This window comes from Prinia subflava, chromosome 13 (genome assembly GCF_021018805.1).
Source record: "Prinia subflava isolate CZ2003 ecotype Zambia chromosome 13, Cam_Psub_1.2, whole genome shotgun sequence".
NCBI lineage: Eukaryota > Metazoa > Chordata > Aves > Passeriformes > Cisticolidae > Prinia > Prinia subflava.
The window spans coordinates 12,836,880-12,853,707 of record NC_086259.1 but is presented as its reverse complement, the minus strand read 5'-3'; the positions used below and the strand labels follow the sequence as shown (position 1 = coordinate 12,853,707).

The window sequence follows — 16,828 nt, the reverse complement described above, 5'->3', positions numbered from 1 at the left end:
TACATTAAAGTCTGTTGTAAAGTGGAAGGGAAAAGTCTGCTCTTTGTGTCTGTGGTAGACTGGGCAAGAAGTAATTAAATTGATTTTTAAATAGAAGATGCAGTAAGGGAGAACTGTAAAATTCCTGGACTTTCATTTGTCTTGTCAGAGCACAACTTGTCTGTCCTGGTGGTTCTGTCAAAAGCAGTTAAGATAAGCATCTGCCACCACTGTCGTGCTGCAGAGTCAGTTTTGCTTTGGGCAGAGAAGACTTCCAGAAGTTCTCTGAGCTTCTGCTCCCGTGGTGTGAAACAGCCAAGGCACAGCTGCAGTGTGGGAACAAACTGACACAAGTACAGTGAACACACAGTAACCTCAAAGTCTCTTGTATCTGTAGGAGCCTTTCTGAGTGTGTGTCTTGGGTTGAAATTCCAGCTTCTGAGAACACTGAGAACACTGTGGCCCTGAATTTGAAGGAATGGCCTCCCATGAGAGGCCATAAAGAGTTATTTAGCAATACAAAACTCTCATGCTTCCCATTTTCCATCAGCGGCTCCAGCCTGGGACACACAGCTGTATCCCAGAGTGAGGGGGCAGAAGCACAAGGGAAGCAGAATAAACCAGCTCTGTCCCCAGGGCAGTGTCTGCAGTGTTGGAAAACCCTGGTCCCTGATGTCCTGTCTGCAAACTCTGTCTGTGAGGAAAATTCCATGAGGCAGGTTGTCAGTGAATCTCTTAAGTGCTTGATCAGCCTTTGCTTCTGCTGCATGGGGTAAGGAATTATAGGAAAGACCCCCAAAATGGTCAAAGAGCACTGTTGAGGCACAGTCATGTTCAGTGTTTGCAGTATTAAGCAAGGAGCAAGAAGTGCAGCTGACCCAAAGTCCTGTGTTTGTGAGGTAATTGTTAGAGCTGCCAAATGAACAGGAGCACTGAGGCAACTGGCACCATTTGTGATGGAAATGTGGTGTAGGGCAGCAGGGTTTGCCATGGGCAGGCTGCAGGCACACACCAGCCCCTCTTTAGTCACTGAGCTGTCTCATAGCCCTGATGCACTCCCTGTTTCAGAGACTTCCAGACTTCCCTGAGTGCACCCTTGCAGCTGCAAGGTGGGACCCACACCACTGGTACCCTCCTGCTGCACACAGAGCCTGAGGGCTCTTCCAGAACACTGTCCTGTGTCACAAACCAGCCCCTGTGCAATGCACACACAGCCAGGTGTGCTGACACACCTGTGACTGCTGGTAACAGCACTGAACACAGCAGGAGGATGGCCTCAGACTCCTCCCTGCCAACGTGCTGCAGGCTCTGGGGTCTTTAGCTTCTGTCCCTTGAAACTCAGCTGCAGCCGAGGCAAGTCCCCAATATCTGCTGATGTCACTGCACTGATGTAGCTGTCAGCAGTAGAAGGCCAGGCAGGGAAAGCACATGGCCTGCAGAGCATCTTCTCTGCCAGCAAGCCCAGGCAGTTTGCCTTGTTTGGCAGTCATGGATCTTTGCAATGCAACCCCACAAATGGAAGATTTATCTGAGTAACATGTGTGTTGCTAGCTTGGACTGCAAAGCGTGACTGTCAACATTTTGTGGGTTGCCCTTGTGGCTGTTTACTATTAAAAATAATCAATAAAAGGTGCATAGAGCTTCTGGACAAGTGTGGTGTCTCCAGAGATGATTTGCTTCTTGCCTTGCTGTGTTTCTTGTGCCGTGTCTCCAGGCTCCCTTCAGGACTGCTGTGCTCTGGAGCAGATGGATTTGGGTTACATCTGAACAAGTAGGTTGTAATGGCAGGGGTTATAATGGTAATTCCCACTTTCAGGGCTTTCTTAAGGCTTCAGTCTTTCTGTGAAGTCCACGGAAGAGAGGATGATCACAGACTACCTACCAGCTATTTGGGCACAAAAATCAGTGGTTTCTTTCACATGTCCAAGACTCTCAACTAAGCAGTGACAAAAAGCAGAAAAGGATCAAACCTGCAGCCAGAGAGGCCTGACTGTACTAAACTGAAAGGAGCACACATGTCATTGAGGGCTGTTGTCACTCTTCTTCACTTCAAGGTGACAATTCAGAGAAGAAGACTTCCCCTGCTGTAGGATTCCTCCTGGGCCCCTCTCGTGGTCAGGGACGCTCCTCTGACCTCACCTTTGTCCTTATCTCCTTTGCAGAATGGCACCAGCTTCCATGTGTTCGACCAAGGCCGCTTTGCCAAAGAGGTGCTGCCCAAGTATTTCAAGCACAACAACATGGCCAGCTTCGTCCGGCAGCTCAACATGTGTAAGTGCAGCCCCAGGGCCCAGGACGTGTGAGCCCCACAGATATGGGGGGTGACAGGAGGCATGGCAGAGAACTGTGCAGAGAAAAGTTTGGGGTCTCAGGTATATGAGTTGTGGTGGCATTATTGATTTTGCAAAAGAGGATCTGCCTCTCAGATCCCAGAGTAGTGATCTCCTTGTGTTTACCTTGAATTCCAGCATGGAATTTCTGTTAGATTACATTTCAGGATGTGAGCTAAGAACTTTCACACACCATATGTTCTGCTTCTCTTGCATTGATTTGATGACCTATTATTATTTATTTTTCATTTTATTCTGTATGGATCTTTATCCAGCCACAGTGACACCTCCCCCAGAATGTGCTGCTCATGTGGGTCGTGTGCCCTTTCACCAGCCATATCACTGAACCAGTAACAGACAGTTCTCCTTGCAAACCTTGCCTTGCTGATCAGATATTTTTACCCCCTAAAGGAGGTTTAGGTGTAATTTTCAACCACTTAAGCATGACTGTTCTGATAGTTCTTGGAATTTTTAAATGAGTAATTATGTTCCTTTGTTAAATTTTAACTTTGCTGTTTCACTCTATAGTGGCATTTTTGTAAATTTTAGGCTAGTCTTTAAATGCAGCTTAGAAACATTTTGAGGACTTCAGAGAAGTACTCAAAGCAGATTTCCAAAGGTGCACATGATCCTTTTTTTCAAAAGTGGCACCTGTTGATGGTCTGTGCCTTTGAAAAACCTTCCCCTGAATCCCCATGGCTTGCAGATTGTGACAGGAGTTGCCTAAGAGCTGCCATTTCAGCTCCTGGCAGACCAACGTGCCCGTGGCAGAAAGGCTTTCATAGCACAGACTGCAGCAGGGGTGGCCAGTGGCATGCACAGGGCTCTCCCTTGCCCTGGGTTCCTGGTGGATATGGCCCAAAGGTGTGTCCAGGTGGGACCACTGGCAGCTCAAGAAGTGTGGAGGGGGGTCAGAAATGTCCTCAGGAGTGGTGAGGGTGGGAGGTGGGGGGAGTACCGGGTCCTGTTGGCCATCAGCCGTGTCCCCTCTGTGCAGATGGCTTCAGGAAGGTGGTGAACATCGAGCAGGGGGGGCTTGTGAAGCCTGAGCGGGACGACACTGAGTTCCAGCACCTCTGCTTCCTGCAGGGCCACGAGCACCTCCTGGAGCACATCAAGAGGAAGGTGAGGGGCCCTGTGTGGGAGGGGGGAACAGGCACCTGCCAGATCCTGCTCAGTGTAACTCCAGCATCACCCCGGTCTTGTTCCTGTCCTCCCCACACAGATGTGCACCTGGGCTTTGCAGGGCTTGGCTTGCATCAGAGTTTTGTCTGTGTTTTTCTGCTCTGTTGCTCTGTATCATAAGATGTTTGTGTAGTGCTGCAGGGCCAGGCGTGCTTCTCACCCCTCTGCCTTTGAATTTTTACTGCTCTCCTAGAGAAATACGGCATAAGTCCTGCAGAGTCCTCAATAGCCATCTCTTATACAAGAGACAACCTACTCCTGCCCTCTGCTTTTTGTCTTTTAACCTGTCATTAATACCCCCAAAGTGTTGTTCTCTTGCTGAATTAGCATAGCAGCTTCTGAAAAGGGACTTGAGCAAAAGCCTTTTGGAAACCCAAATGTAGTATGCTTGATTGGGTATCTCTGTAGATAAAGTAGAAAGATCAAATCAATCTAGATCAATTCCTCCCTGATACTCAAAATACTTTCGTTGTCCCCCCAAGCTGATTTGAAATAGGTCCCCACTCTGACAGGGAATGTAATTCTGCCAGCAGACCCTCTGTGTAAATAGATTTGTCCTGCACTTTGCTCTGTTTGGCTCTTGCAATAGTACCCCTAGGATAGTTCAGACTCTTTGGCATGTGGCCTGTCCTGGTGTTTCAGCTGGTGACACTCCTGCACCAGAGAGAGCCAGCACAGTGACTCTCTCTGTCCATGGCCCTTGGTGCACAGGTAAAATCTACCTTTGATTTGTTTCTCCTCAGGTGTCAGTAGTGAAAAGTGAGGAGACCAAGATGCGCCAGGAGGACCTCAGCAGGTTGCTATACGAGGTACAGATCCTGAGAAGCCAGCAGGAGAACATGGAGTGCCAAGTGCAGGACATGAAGCAGTGAGTTGAATCCTACTCAGGCTGCTTCTCACGGGCATTTGCTTCTCTGGAGTGGTGGATGTGGGGAATGGTTGAAAGGAGGAGCTGTGCACACTTCCCTCCCCAGGGAGCACCTGGAGCCAGGGACTGGCCAGAGATTTGTTGAGACAACAACATGCAGGATTTCTATGCACACCTGGTCTACAAATATGAATGAATGCTCAGCCTCTCTGTCTTGTTTGTTTTCCAATCACACATGAGGAAAGCACAGAGAAGGTCAGACAGGAAATATGTGCATAACCTGGGGGCTTAGATAACCATTTTCTCCAGATAGAAATGGTGATAACAATGTAACTCTCTCACACATACATGAGTCCTTGGCAGAAATGTGGTGAACTCCACTCCAGCTATTTAGAAATTATCTTTCTGCCATCTGTCACCTCCAAAATTTATGACTGGCCTAAAAAATACAGTGTGTTATAATATATAACATAAGAACTTCTGTATCATTTAGTCCCTGGACTCATCTCCCTGAGACTGTGTCATCTGACATGGCCAGAATTGTTGGGTAGGACCAAACCAAGCTGATGCAATCCTTCCTGCATGTGGCTGCCTGACCTCCAGCTGTCTGAGACTCTGGGATTTTCTGACTCAGACATGGTCCCTAAAAGATTAGGAAGTGGATATGGCTTTGTAAATCATGTCCTTGGAGAGGTTTTTATTTGTCTCCAGAATTTTAATCTTTACAGAGAGCTTTGTTTAAAAAGCACTTGAATAATCCAATAGACCCAAACCCTTTCTTTTACAATGAGAGCTGATACTCATACACCACCAGATGACACTGTCATTCTGGGCTTGAGAGAACACTGCATACTGGGAAACTTCATTCCAGCCCAGCACCTTACGTGCAATGGATGCATATTTTTATCCCACATCAATTTTTAATGACTCCCACACTTAGTACATGCATGAGTTTTCTCTGTGAAATCCAGATACAGCAGCAAAGAATTTCTGGGCTTGCATTTGATTTAATTTTTAAGGAGTTCCAATATTAATGATTTGGCCTTGATCCTAATTTATTCTCCCTTTTGATTTGCTTGCTCCCTCCATCAGGCAAAATTGCATTCAACTGATGAAAAGAATATGATTTTTATAAACTAAGACAGAGGAGAAATCCCAAGCTGAATCCATGTTAAGAAATTTATACTGATGAAGAACAATTAGGACATAACTCCAGTACAAGCTGTCAGACTAAGGAATGCTGCTTTGCTGGAAATCCTGTCAGTACCAGTACAGAAAGTTCACTGCAGAGATTCTTGCTGTACAAGCTGTTCTACTGGGCTCTTCAGATCTCTGGACTTTGCCTTCCCACTTCAAGCATCCATCCACACTAGAAAGACTAAAAAGCAAAAGGATTTATCAGTTTCACCTGTATGATAGGTTTTGCTGGCCTGACACTTTAGATACCTTCATATACTCTAGAGAGAAATTAGCTGGCAAAACCTTTTGCAGCATGGACTTTGCTGGCATCCAGACTTGAAGGCAGCACAGTAAATAAACTCTGCATCTCTCCATCCCACTTAGTGGGGCTGACTGTTAGAGGAAGCCTGTAAGGTCCCCTCTGTGCTGTTTCGTTTACAGACAGAAAATAAATTTTCTTTATGCAAGCTGGACACGGGTGCTGGGCTAAATCAGTGGCTCCCACTAATAAAACCATTACACTCCTCCTAGTTCAAGGCTCTGAGATGCAGGAACATCTTTTTATCTGCTCCAGTCACTACCAAACATGCATTTGACCCACCCCTTGCATGAGTTTTAAGCAGGTAGAATACATAAGGTCTTGTCTTTGGGAGCACTGGTGCAGCTGAGGAGAGGTTGGGCTTTCTCAGCTCCTGTGGAAGGACAGTCTGGGTGATCCAAATAACTCACAGTCACAAATCAGGCCTTACTGAAATTCTGGGTTTGGCCCAAATGTTCCACAAAAATGTGTCCCCTTGTTACCTTCCCCTATGAAGCTGGCTTCTCTTTATTTGTTTTTCCTTCATGCTTTGGTCTATAGTTCTTTCAAGGTCAAGGAAGAAAAAGGAAGACAATTGTGTGACCTTGTTTGGGACACCTGAAAAGAGCCAAACACTGCAAGAGCCTGGAAGTGAGGCAGACTTTGCACAGTTGAATGTCCTGTGCATCATGGCAGCACCATGGACTGTTGATGTTTCTGTTCTCATGGAAAATTTCTGTTTCACTTTCAGGCAAAATGAAGTTCTTTGGCGGGAAGTTGTTTCTCTCCGGCAGAACCACTCACAGCAACAGAAAGTCATCAACAAGGTAGTGGGGTCATATAAACTCCAAACTTGCTTGTGCTGCCTAGTCTATGTCCTACTCTGATTTTTTTTTCTTGTCCCATAATGTGTGATACTGCAGTGTAATTATTTTTCCTTTCAAGCTGTGTGATGCTTTTATGTGTCCTATGGAAACAGGTCATGAACAAGGCACAGACTGTGTCCTTAAGCAAAAGCTTTTCATTTTCCTGTCAGTCCTTTCTCTGATGTTAGAAACCAGTTTTCTGTTGAAATCCTGGACAACTCTCACTAATTGCCCTATGTTGGCCGTGTTCTGGTTGTACCAATGCCTTTGGGCTTCCCAAATCTCCCTCTTCCATTTGTTCATGAGAGGAGCCCCACTCCTGCCAGCGCCAGTGAGAATTGCAGGTGGCAGAATTGGCTACCCATTACCCTACTAGGGGAATGTAACAGCAACTATTGCATTTTCTGGTGTTACTGGTATAGTTGAGGAATTACTGTACAAGCTTTTAGGCTGCAGAACCATCTCCCTTAAAATCTAGCATGACCAGTACAGAAAAGGCCTCTCCAGTGAATCCTGGATGATGCTGACATGACTGAGCACATCACATATCCCAGTCCCCATGTTCTGATCCTCACATGGCATCACAGAGTCATAGGACAGGACAGAAATGCACGAGGCTATCAAGCCTTCCTCCAGCTCTGAGGCTGGACCAGCCACATGCTTCATTGTAGAGGCTTTTATGCAACTCTATGTTGGTATATTGAGCAATGAGTAAGAGCCAGCTGTGATATATAATAATAATGCTCCCTTTGTTTGGAGGTCAAAGCAGAGCATTAAGTTCAAGCTGACCTGGGACTATGTTGCTAAGTGATTCCTCTCCAAAGCTACTCTGCTTCCTTTTTAGTGTCCTGTTATATCAACACTGACATTCACAGAACTGAAAAACTCAACTGAAAAAGCTCAGACCTCCATCCAGGCTCTCCGTAGGGAGTTGCCTCTTTCACTTGCAAAGTCTTTGTCAGACTTTACAGCACCTCTTCTAAACGTCTCTGAAAACTTTAATGGATCCAGATCTAACTCCAGGCCTAGGAATGTTTGCATGTGCACTTCACAGGTCTGTCAGGATCAGCTGAAGGTCTTCATGCACAAAGTGGAGAGAGAAGGGGCTGAGCACAGGCATGCAGGAACCTTTGCACAAAGCAGGCACCTGGCTGAGTCCCTTGGAAGCCAGGCAGGCTGTCTGAGTTCTTGGACAGCTCATTTCTGTTTCAGGCTCCAGTGTCTCATGCAATTTGGCTGCTATGTTCCATGGCTGCTCCCAGCTTTGGGGTGCTGTTGGGAGGGAGGAATGTGTGAGATAAAAATGGCTGCGAGAGCAGGGAGTGCTGAATCACTCTGCTGATTAACACCGGATTGTGATCTCTCCTGACAGCTGATTCAGTTTCTGTTTGGCCAGCTCCAGTCAAGCCCCAGCAGCACTGGGATAAAGAGGAAGCTGTAAGTACCCGTGTGTGGTGCACACGCTCACGGGTGCATAATGCTGCCCCCTCACTAAAAGCACAAGCTCAGCTCGCCCAGGCAGGCGGTCACCGGACCAGGGCTCCATGGTGATGGGGACTGAATGGGCTGAAGTGCAGAGTCAGACCTGCTGACAGCCCCATTCAGTGCTCTTTAGAGAAGCACCGTGTCAGCTCGTGACCTTCGTGTGGGGAACGCAGCCGCAGTGGGACCTGGGAGGGCTGAAGGGCAGCACCCTGCTGCTCCTGCAGGTTCCAGTTTTGCCACTTGTCTTCAGTAGGAGCAGCCAGCCCACAGACACCTTCAGTTTGACCCACAGTCACTGAATGTGGTGTGTATCCAACACTGGCTTGGTGGTGTTAACCTGCAGGCCTTACAAAGAAGAAGGTGGGGAAAAATTTTAGCTGAGGGATATCTTTAGATAGGCTCTTCAAGGATGGTGGATAGAGTGACTTGAATTAGGAAGCTCAGTGCCTTTCTTGCCCTGTGGTGCTTGTGATTTGAAGAAGGGGAAGAGACTATGGAGTGGAATTTGCTGAGGACAAGGACCTGCCTCCAGTTCCCACCCTTATTATCTTGTGTCCTTTGATGACTTAAAACCTTCTCCATGCTGCACAGAAAGGAGCCAGACCTCCCACAAGCGGCTCAAAGGAGTCAATTTTCATTAAGTCAGTGTCCTTGTTATTGACTGACTCCTCTTGTGAGGATTGTAAAGGCAACACAGGATTGAATGAAGAAGCCCATCCATGATCTGTACAAGCCAGCAGGGTATGTGCATCTCTGCCTACCCCCTCTGCTGAGCCTCTTGGGAGAGCTAAACATTGCAGATAGCAAAGAAAAGGGCTTAAGGGGAGAAGAGCAGTGGATGAGTTGCTGAGGTTCATGACTGGGGAATTTTCTTCCAGTAGAGTGGGCAAGCAGAGAAATGAGATGGCAGATCTGACCTCTAATTTTCGTGGTCAGGGCTATGTCCTCCCTGTAAAAGCTTTGCAGCCTAAGAAATGTCTTAGATAGCTGCTGCTTTCGTAAAAAGGCAAATAATTAGTGAGAAACTGTGCTGAAAAGGGTAGAGGAGTACAGAACTGCCTGCACAGCAACTATATTGACTCCCTTATGAAGAGGAATACACACTTTATACAATCCAGCTGCAATTTGAACAGTGTTGTGCAAGGTAATTTAAATTCTTGGTTCCTTGGAAACACGAAGGTGTGTCTTCCAGAAAGCTCAGCTCATGTGTATATATCTGCATCTTTCGTGTTTATCTTTCATGGTTGTGCTTTCACACCTCCCTTCTAAGTGGCAGCAGAAAGGGAAGGCAGAAAAGCAGAAAGAAAGCAGAAAAGCCTGGAGCTGCTTGGTGCAGAGCAGAGAGCTGCCTGAGGGCTCTGGGTGGGTTTGGGCAGGATGGGCAGGCCTGCATCCTTCCCTTCTCTGTTTGGTTAATGCTCTTTTTTAATGGTGGCCTCCTGCAAAACTGTTTTTGGCCTTCCTTGCCCATAACACTGGGCAAGAAAGGCTCTTACAGCTGAGGAAAGACAGAACTGTTTCTCTTCACAGGCCTCTGATGCTCGACAGCGGGATCTCGGCCCCACCAGTGTCCAAGTTCAGCCGGCATTTGTCTGCAGAGCCCCTGCACGACCCCTATTTCATACAGTCGGTGGGTCCAGCCCAGCCTCTGAGCTCTGGGGGATGGCTTTGCCCAGGAGGGGGAATGTTTGAAGCAATAATAGAGATTATGGAGTGGGTGATTGGGCAAGAGTTTGGTAGTGAAGAAGAGACGAGGTTTGCTAAGGTGGGTGGCATTTCAAACTCCCTCAGCTCCGCAGTTTCATGGATGCCTTCATGAGGGAGGCCATGGGCTGTGGAGGGGAAAGGCAGACCCTGCACACTGAACTCTCCATGTTGTTACCCCAGCCTGGTTCACCTCGAGGGAAGAGAGGAAGAAGTGAATTCTAAAAGTGGGATTTTTGTAGTGTCTGAGGGATCCCCTCCATCATCAGAGCAGACACCAGACACTTGTGTCATGCAGTTAAAATATGTGATCTGGCATGAGATGCTCATATGGCCCTGTTGGGCTGTGTTGGATCTTTCCCTCCACAGGAAGCTGAGCAGTTTAGGCAAAATGTCAATGGTAAAACCTTTTGGTTGCTGACATTTCACAGGGTTTATTCACACCTGTACCTCTGTGCGGTTGGAGGAAAAGTGAGAGGAAATTATAATGTTGCATAATAGGTAAAAGCTTTCTTGGTTTCCATACAGGGGGGAACTTAAAGTCACAGTGAATAAATCCTAACCATCTCAGATGGGGCCTTGGACTTGTTTTGGGGTCACAAGGATAAATCTATATGAATTTTGCTTTCCTCTTAGCCATCAACAGAGCCTGCCTCGTGCTTAAACAGCCCTGCAATTGCTGGAGGACCCATCATATCTGATGTTACTGAAGCATCACCATCCAACATCATGAATATGCAATCCTCTCCTGAAAATGACAGGTAAACATGTTTGTGATTAATAATAGAGAGAGTTGGGTATAAACATGCTTATGCAACGCTTCTCAAGAGGTTTTTTGTGATGTAATTCTATCAGTTTCTCTCTGATTCACAAATCTCTATAGAGATATGGGATGGAATACTTTTTTCCAGTTTACAAAGTGGGTCAGATTTTCAGAATTAGAGGAAGGTAATAACAGCATAATTTTCAGAACAGAGTCCTAAGTTTCATGCTGAGAACTTCCACTCCCCTCTTTGAGAAATATTCCATGTTTCTTTATATTTTGTCCTCAAGACAGGGACTGTCTCAGACTTAAACAATGAGATACTAACACTTGTTGGGCTTGCTGAGAGAGAGAAAAGAGGGTTTCCTTTTGGCTTTGGCAAAGAAGAAACAATCAAATTGTACATCTAACAGCTAATGAGAACAGTAAGGTTGCATCACAACAACTTCCGATGTTTGACAACTTTTCTGTGAAAAGGCCCCAGTAACTTAAGAACTGAATGCAGAAGTATTCTAATGCTTATCTCTTCCTGCCACAGACATGCAGTGTATTTAGGGCTAGTAGCAGAATAGCTAAACTATGTCAGTGGAAAGTAAGTAGACAGATGAATCATGGAAACAGTTTCTCAGACTTAGAGGCAAGGCAGTTACGCTGTAGAAATTGCCTGTAAATCTGTTACATAATTGAAACCATAGCCATAAAATTAACTAGAAGTATGTAAAGAGCTTCAGATTTTAAAAAAACAAACCTGGAAGCCATTTCTAAAGCAGAAAATCTTTAATATAACCTTCAAGTTAAGTTGCTTATTTCTACTAATTACTGAGTGCCATCTGGTGGCTTCTGATCTGTGCTGTGTCTGCACGACTTCAGCATCTGAGCCAGCTTGGCCCCAGTCAGTTCAGGTGTGGAACCTCCTAAATCAATTGTGCTTCTGGTGGGAATTTAGGCCCCACGAGGTGAGAAGATGATCTGAGAGGAATGTTGAGGAAAGCTCTGTGTGTCACATACCATCCCTGGTATCTCCATGCCTTTGTCACTTTGGCTCCAGCTGTGCAGGTCTAAAGTCTCCTACAAGTAACACAGAGTAGATTTTTACACAAAAAATGCTTCTAAACAGAACTTTATTGTCATTTGTCTATCTGGAAATAATGTGGAGTGCCTCTCCCATTGGAAAAGGCAAACCTCTGCCTCCAACCAAGTAAAACATCTGACTATGACTGCCAGATCTCAACAGCTTCTGTTCAAGTCCTGCAGGGCCACCAGACCCTGACCTGTGTCATTGGGATCTCTAAAGTGCTTGCTGATCCAATCCCAACTCCTGCATGGATGGTCTTACTGATCCCATTCCTATCTCTAGGATGGAGACTTTTCTTTTTCAGGGGAATCTCTCTAGCCCAGTGTCCCTTTAACCTGTCCCTAACACTCACCCAAGAAATGATCAGTGCATGGAAATTTATTTTTCCTATTTGTAAAACAATTGAATGGGGAAATTCATTATATCTGTGACTGATGAAGCAACTGCAGATATTTCATCTGAGCATGTTTCTGGAGCTTGTTGAAAAGAAAAAGAGGCTGCTGGCTTCTTTTGCCCATCTGAGGAAATGGAAAGACCTTCTGGGGCAGTTTGATGGGAAGTGGAAGCAATGCCTCATGCTCCTGCCCTTGGCAGTGGCCCGAGGCCTGGCAGAGCAGCTGTGGAGCTCAGTGGTGTCTCTGCAGGGAGAAGTGCCTCATGCTGATCAAGGAGGAGCCAGCGAGCCCCGGAGTGAAAGGCAGCGCCGAGCCCGAGGTGCCCCTGCCCGGCTGCCGCGCGTGCGCCGAGCCGCCGGTGCTGCCCGTGGCCATGGTGCAGTCTGTCCTGGAGGGCAAAGGCAGCGGTGCAGCCCCGCCAGGGACCCCCCAGGCACCCGACAGGAGGGGCAGGAGGGCACTGCTGGACAGGTGAGGAGAGCCAGGCAGAGCTCTGGCCCTGCCTGCCTATGGCCCTCTCCTCCCATTCCAGGGCGGGGAGGGAGGGGGACTTCAGGTAGCCAGGTGCAGCCTGGTGAGCTCCATCCTGTTCCTGTGGCCCCTGCTAGGGGACCTCTGAGTCCCAGGGGACAGTTCACAGAGGTACATGTGGAGCACCTGCTTGAAGGACCCAGCAGAGGAAGAGCTGTCAGAGGATGTGCATCAGAGCTGTGGGAGCAGGAAGGGGCTTTGTGCATTGGGGAGGATTTGCCCAAGGTCCAAGGGAAAGCTGGAGCCCAGGCCAGCCCCTGTGTCTGCAGGCCTGCACTGGACTGTGCCACACCCCTGCCCAGGGGACTGGCACTGTGACATTAGGGTCACCCCAGGGCCATCCCAGGGAACCACTTCTGGGGCTCTGAGGCTGAAATCCCAACAGCACCCATGTCATGGGAGAGTGTCCAAGAGGCCTCACCAGCAGAAGGAAAGCATGGTGCAGCTGGGTGGATGATGTGGAACTGAACTGCTGTTCATTCTTGGTAGCCACTGCAGCAATGTAAGGAAGAGAGGGGGGGAAGCCCAAAACACTCAATAGAGTTATAATAAAAGCTTCCATTTTCCTTTAAATCCTTCCAGAGAATCAAAATGCTCCTTCTGAACCCACTGGATGCTTAAAAACATATTACTAGAAGAAAAATAAACCCTTTTAAAAAGATCTGATTTTAAGAGATTTTTTTCTAGCTTTAGGGGGTTTAATCCCAGCAGGGCCTCACTGTTGCTCATTTAGCTGAATGTCTCTAGTAAATGCAGCCTGCAGGGTAAATGCCTGCAGCTAAAAGTCATGCCTTTAAAGAGCATTAGTTAACAGTAATTAAGGCATCTTGGACCAAGGAGAATGGCAATGCAGCCTGTTCTGGTTCCAATTGCATCTCTAAAAGGATTTCTTCTAAGGGAAAGCTTTAATTTTCCCAGTGTTGAGGAGATGGGCACAGAGTATCTATCCCCAAACCACGTGTCACCTAGAAGAGGGATTGTCTCATTTGTTCTACCATCTGCCCAGTCCCCTCTGTACTCTGGGATGAAACCAAGTTTTATAGCATAAACCCAGGCTGACAGTGGGTTCTTGGTTTTCAAAATGAGTTGTAAACATAAACATCCTTCTGGAAGGCTGCTCAGTCCTGCTTTCTGTATGTATCTATGCAAGTTTTCTTTGTGGCAATGTTTCCCCTTGTGTTTTCTCAGAACAGATATTTCAGACCCGTTGGAGGGCACCGACTGGAGCCTGGAGGGGCTGCAGCTGCTGCTGAGGAGCCAGCAGTACAGCCTGGAGCCTGCCAGCCTCCTGGATGTGAGTGTTGCTGGGAAGGCTGCATCAAACAGAGCTCTGGAGTTCACAGAGGTTCCTTTGGGCTGTGGATCAGGTCATGCTGCTTGTTCTTGTGTGGCATTTTATCTGCCACATGGAGCTTGTGGAGTCACAGCTCTGTTTTAGCCTGCTCATAAGATTTTAGCTTTAAATTGTGCCTCCTTTGTTTTTTTTAATATGCATATTTGAACTTCTAGGAGCACAAACCCCTGCATTCAGTAAAGAAATCAACATGAGACCTGACACATATATGTAAAATATGTTTAATATGTAAAATACGTTTAATAAGGCATGTAAACTTGCATGGATAAACAGAATGAAAAGTCATTTTAAAAAATCAATCTTATTCTCTTCAAGTCAGTTCCTAAGTGTCTGTGCTTGATTCTGACTTTACAGAGAGCTTTTCTAGTGGCCTGCTCTATCACTGACTGTTGGTTTTTGTTTCTTGTTCCTCATTAGGAAGTGTTTTCCTGTTACTGACACACTTCTCTCTCTGTGCAACTAATGTCATAAGAGTGAGAATGAATCATAAAATTGGCCCCAGATCAACAGCTCCTTTTCCCAAATTGCTCAGACTTCTCGAGAAATTAGCACCAAAGCCATGATGCAACAGTAACCTGTCCTCTCCTGCTGCACTCTGTAATGCTTTTCCAAGTCATCAGAATCTGGGTGTGTCCTAGGACTCAAGAGCAGCAGAAAAGGGGCTTTGATTTGTGCGTGCAGCTGCCCTGGTTTGTGACAGGACAGTGGCGTGGGGTGTCTGTGCTGTCCCTCCCCTGGCAGCAGCAGGGCTCGTGGATCAGCACAAATGCACAGGAGCCTTTGTCTGCAGCTTCAGTTCGTGCAGGGCTGCACCCCCCAGCAGGCAGGCGAGGGCAGGAGAACCTCAAACCACTGCACCTCTCAGAGCCCTCACTGTGTTTTTGTCCCAACAGGTCTTTAATCCCAATTTACCTCTGAGTGAGTGGAATTTGACTGAAATGGAAGCCAGTCTGTCCCCGGTAAGAGACGTGTATTTCTGAGATATGACAATAATCACAGAACCCCAGAATGGCTGAGGGGAGGCGACCTTAATGTTCATCCTGTCCCAAACCCCCTGCCCACTGCAGGGACACCTTCCCTGGATCTCCTTGCCTAAATAATAATGGAACTATGAAGCAGAGCTTGTGCCAAGCTGAGGAAGTTATTTCATAACCAGAGGGGAGACTGGGCTAAAGCACAGCACGTAGGCATCTCCTGGGGGCAGCATGAGAGTGTTGTATTATACTCTTGACCTGTTTTTCCCACTCAGGCAGGCTTTGTCTGGAGACAAGCTCTGACTGACTCTTGGTGTCCTGGAGTCTTTAATTGCAATGGCAATGGCTGCTCTGAACTTTCTCTTAGTGAGAATGTGACATCCTACTAATACCTTCGATTTATAAAGTGTGTTTGTGCCGAAGCTCTTTATAAAATATGGCTTTACAAAGTGCAGCCATCCCTGTATGTTTCAGGAGCAGTAAAATACCATGCAGTTAGAACAGGGGTTCCTGCATGCCCTTACATGAAGAAATGAGTATTTGTTTGGAATTGATACTTACACAAACATTTCTGCAGTGCAGAAAGAGCAGGTTCAATAAACAGTGAAGGAAATCATAGACTCACAGAAGTATTAAGGCTGGAAGTGTATTGCTTGGCTGGGTTCTTTTTCCTGCATGATGGAGAGTGAATTTTCAGAGCCCTCGCTGACAATCAGGTTGTATGAAGGCTTGGATGGTTCTGCCAGATATCTCTAGAGATGCACAAGCAGAGTGTTATCTACTCTAATGAAATGCAAAAGGTCTCTAAGCCTTCTTTAAGGTATCAGCATCCTTTTTAGGTTTTAATAATTTTGAATTTACTAGATAATTCCACTTCCTGAGCATTAGGAAGGAAAGTGTCTAAGAAATAGGTAATATTAATTAGCAAGTCTTAGAAGCAAGGGCTGTAACCTTTAAAAAGAATTGCATGAGAGAAAAGGCCAGGAAAAGAGGCTGCAATGTTCAAGTAGTTCGGTCCTTGAGCTCACTACATTTCCCAGGAGCTCTTGCTTGTCCTACAAAAAATCATGAGCATGGAGAAGCCTGGAAGCAATATGTGCAGGAACTCTGTGCCTAGAGCACTGTGTAAGCAAAAACTAGCTTCACTTTAAAGAGAGTCATAGAAAAATGGAAAGAAATTCTCTTTCCTCTTTGTTAGTGGCTGCAGAGGATTGTGGGTTTGCTTTGTATGGCAGCCACAGTGACACCAGCCTGGCTCCTCAGGTGACATGAGCTTCTCACCCCATCAGCCAGTGCTGAAGAGGGGATTGCACCTCCCACAGCCCTCGGGCAGTTCTGCCCTTGAGCACAGTGTGGCTGCTCCAGTGAAGTGCAGTGAGGCTGGGAGGAGCGGCTGGGCAGGGAGGATGGCTTGTGTTACTGCTGGGTGTTGTGCACTGGGGTGAAGCACCGGTGCTCAGACATGGCCTAGTTCTAACAAGCTCCCCTGTCTTTGTATAATTGTACATTGTAGTTTATATTTTTGCATCAAGATGCAGCGACTCACAGTGGATCTGGAGAAGAGTGCAACTGAGCTGCCCCCAAAAGTGTTCAACCCACCATTCAACGGCACCTGCCCAGGTAGGAGCCCCGGCAGCTCTGTGGACTTGGCAGTGGGATGTTGTTCAGGCAGCCAGATTTGATGTCCAGCATTGACAGTTTGCCATTTGAGGGAGCAAACCACGTCTGTCATTTTACTTTCATGGTTGTCAGTCAGCAGTGTTTCCACAGCAGCTGTTCAGCCAGTGCCTGAGCTGTGGGAAAAGGGTGGGGGATAAACTGAGGTGTAAATGGAATTCAGCT

At 46.9% G+C, this 16,828-nt stretch overlaps 1 protein-coding gene across 2 annotated transcripts in view; it reads left to right on the top strand.

Annotated features, from left to right (window-relative positions):
* HSF4 (heat shock transcription factor 4) overlaps positions 1–16,828 on the top strand; it is a 28,007-nt gene that overhangs the window by 7,022 nt on the left and 4,157 nt on the right. For both annotated transcript variants that reach the window (XM_063410493.1, XM_063410494.1), the window contains exons 2-12: positions 2,142–2,250; positions 3,307–3,434; positions 4,238–4,362; positions 6,591–6,666; positions 8,078–8,142; positions 9,721–9,820; positions 10,531–10,655; positions 12,377–12,598; positions 13,847–13,952; positions 14,906–14,971; positions 16,519–16,606. In XM_063410493.1, the coding sequence (XP_063266563.1) occupies positions 2,220–2,250; positions 3,307–3,434; positions 4,238–4,362; positions 6,591–6,666; positions 8,078–8,142; positions 9,721–9,820; positions 10,531–10,655; positions 12,377–12,598; positions 13,847–13,952; positions 14,906–14,971; positions 16,519–16,606 (1,132 nt within the window). In that variant the 5' untranslated portion in view covers positions 2,142–2,219. The remainder of the gene's footprint in view (positions 1–2,141; positions 2,251–3,306; positions 3,435–4,237; positions 4,363–6,590; positions 6,667–8,077; positions 8,143–9,720; positions 9,821–10,530; positions 10,656–12,376; positions 12,599–13,846; positions 13,953–14,905; positions 14,972–16,518; positions 16,607–16,828) is intronic.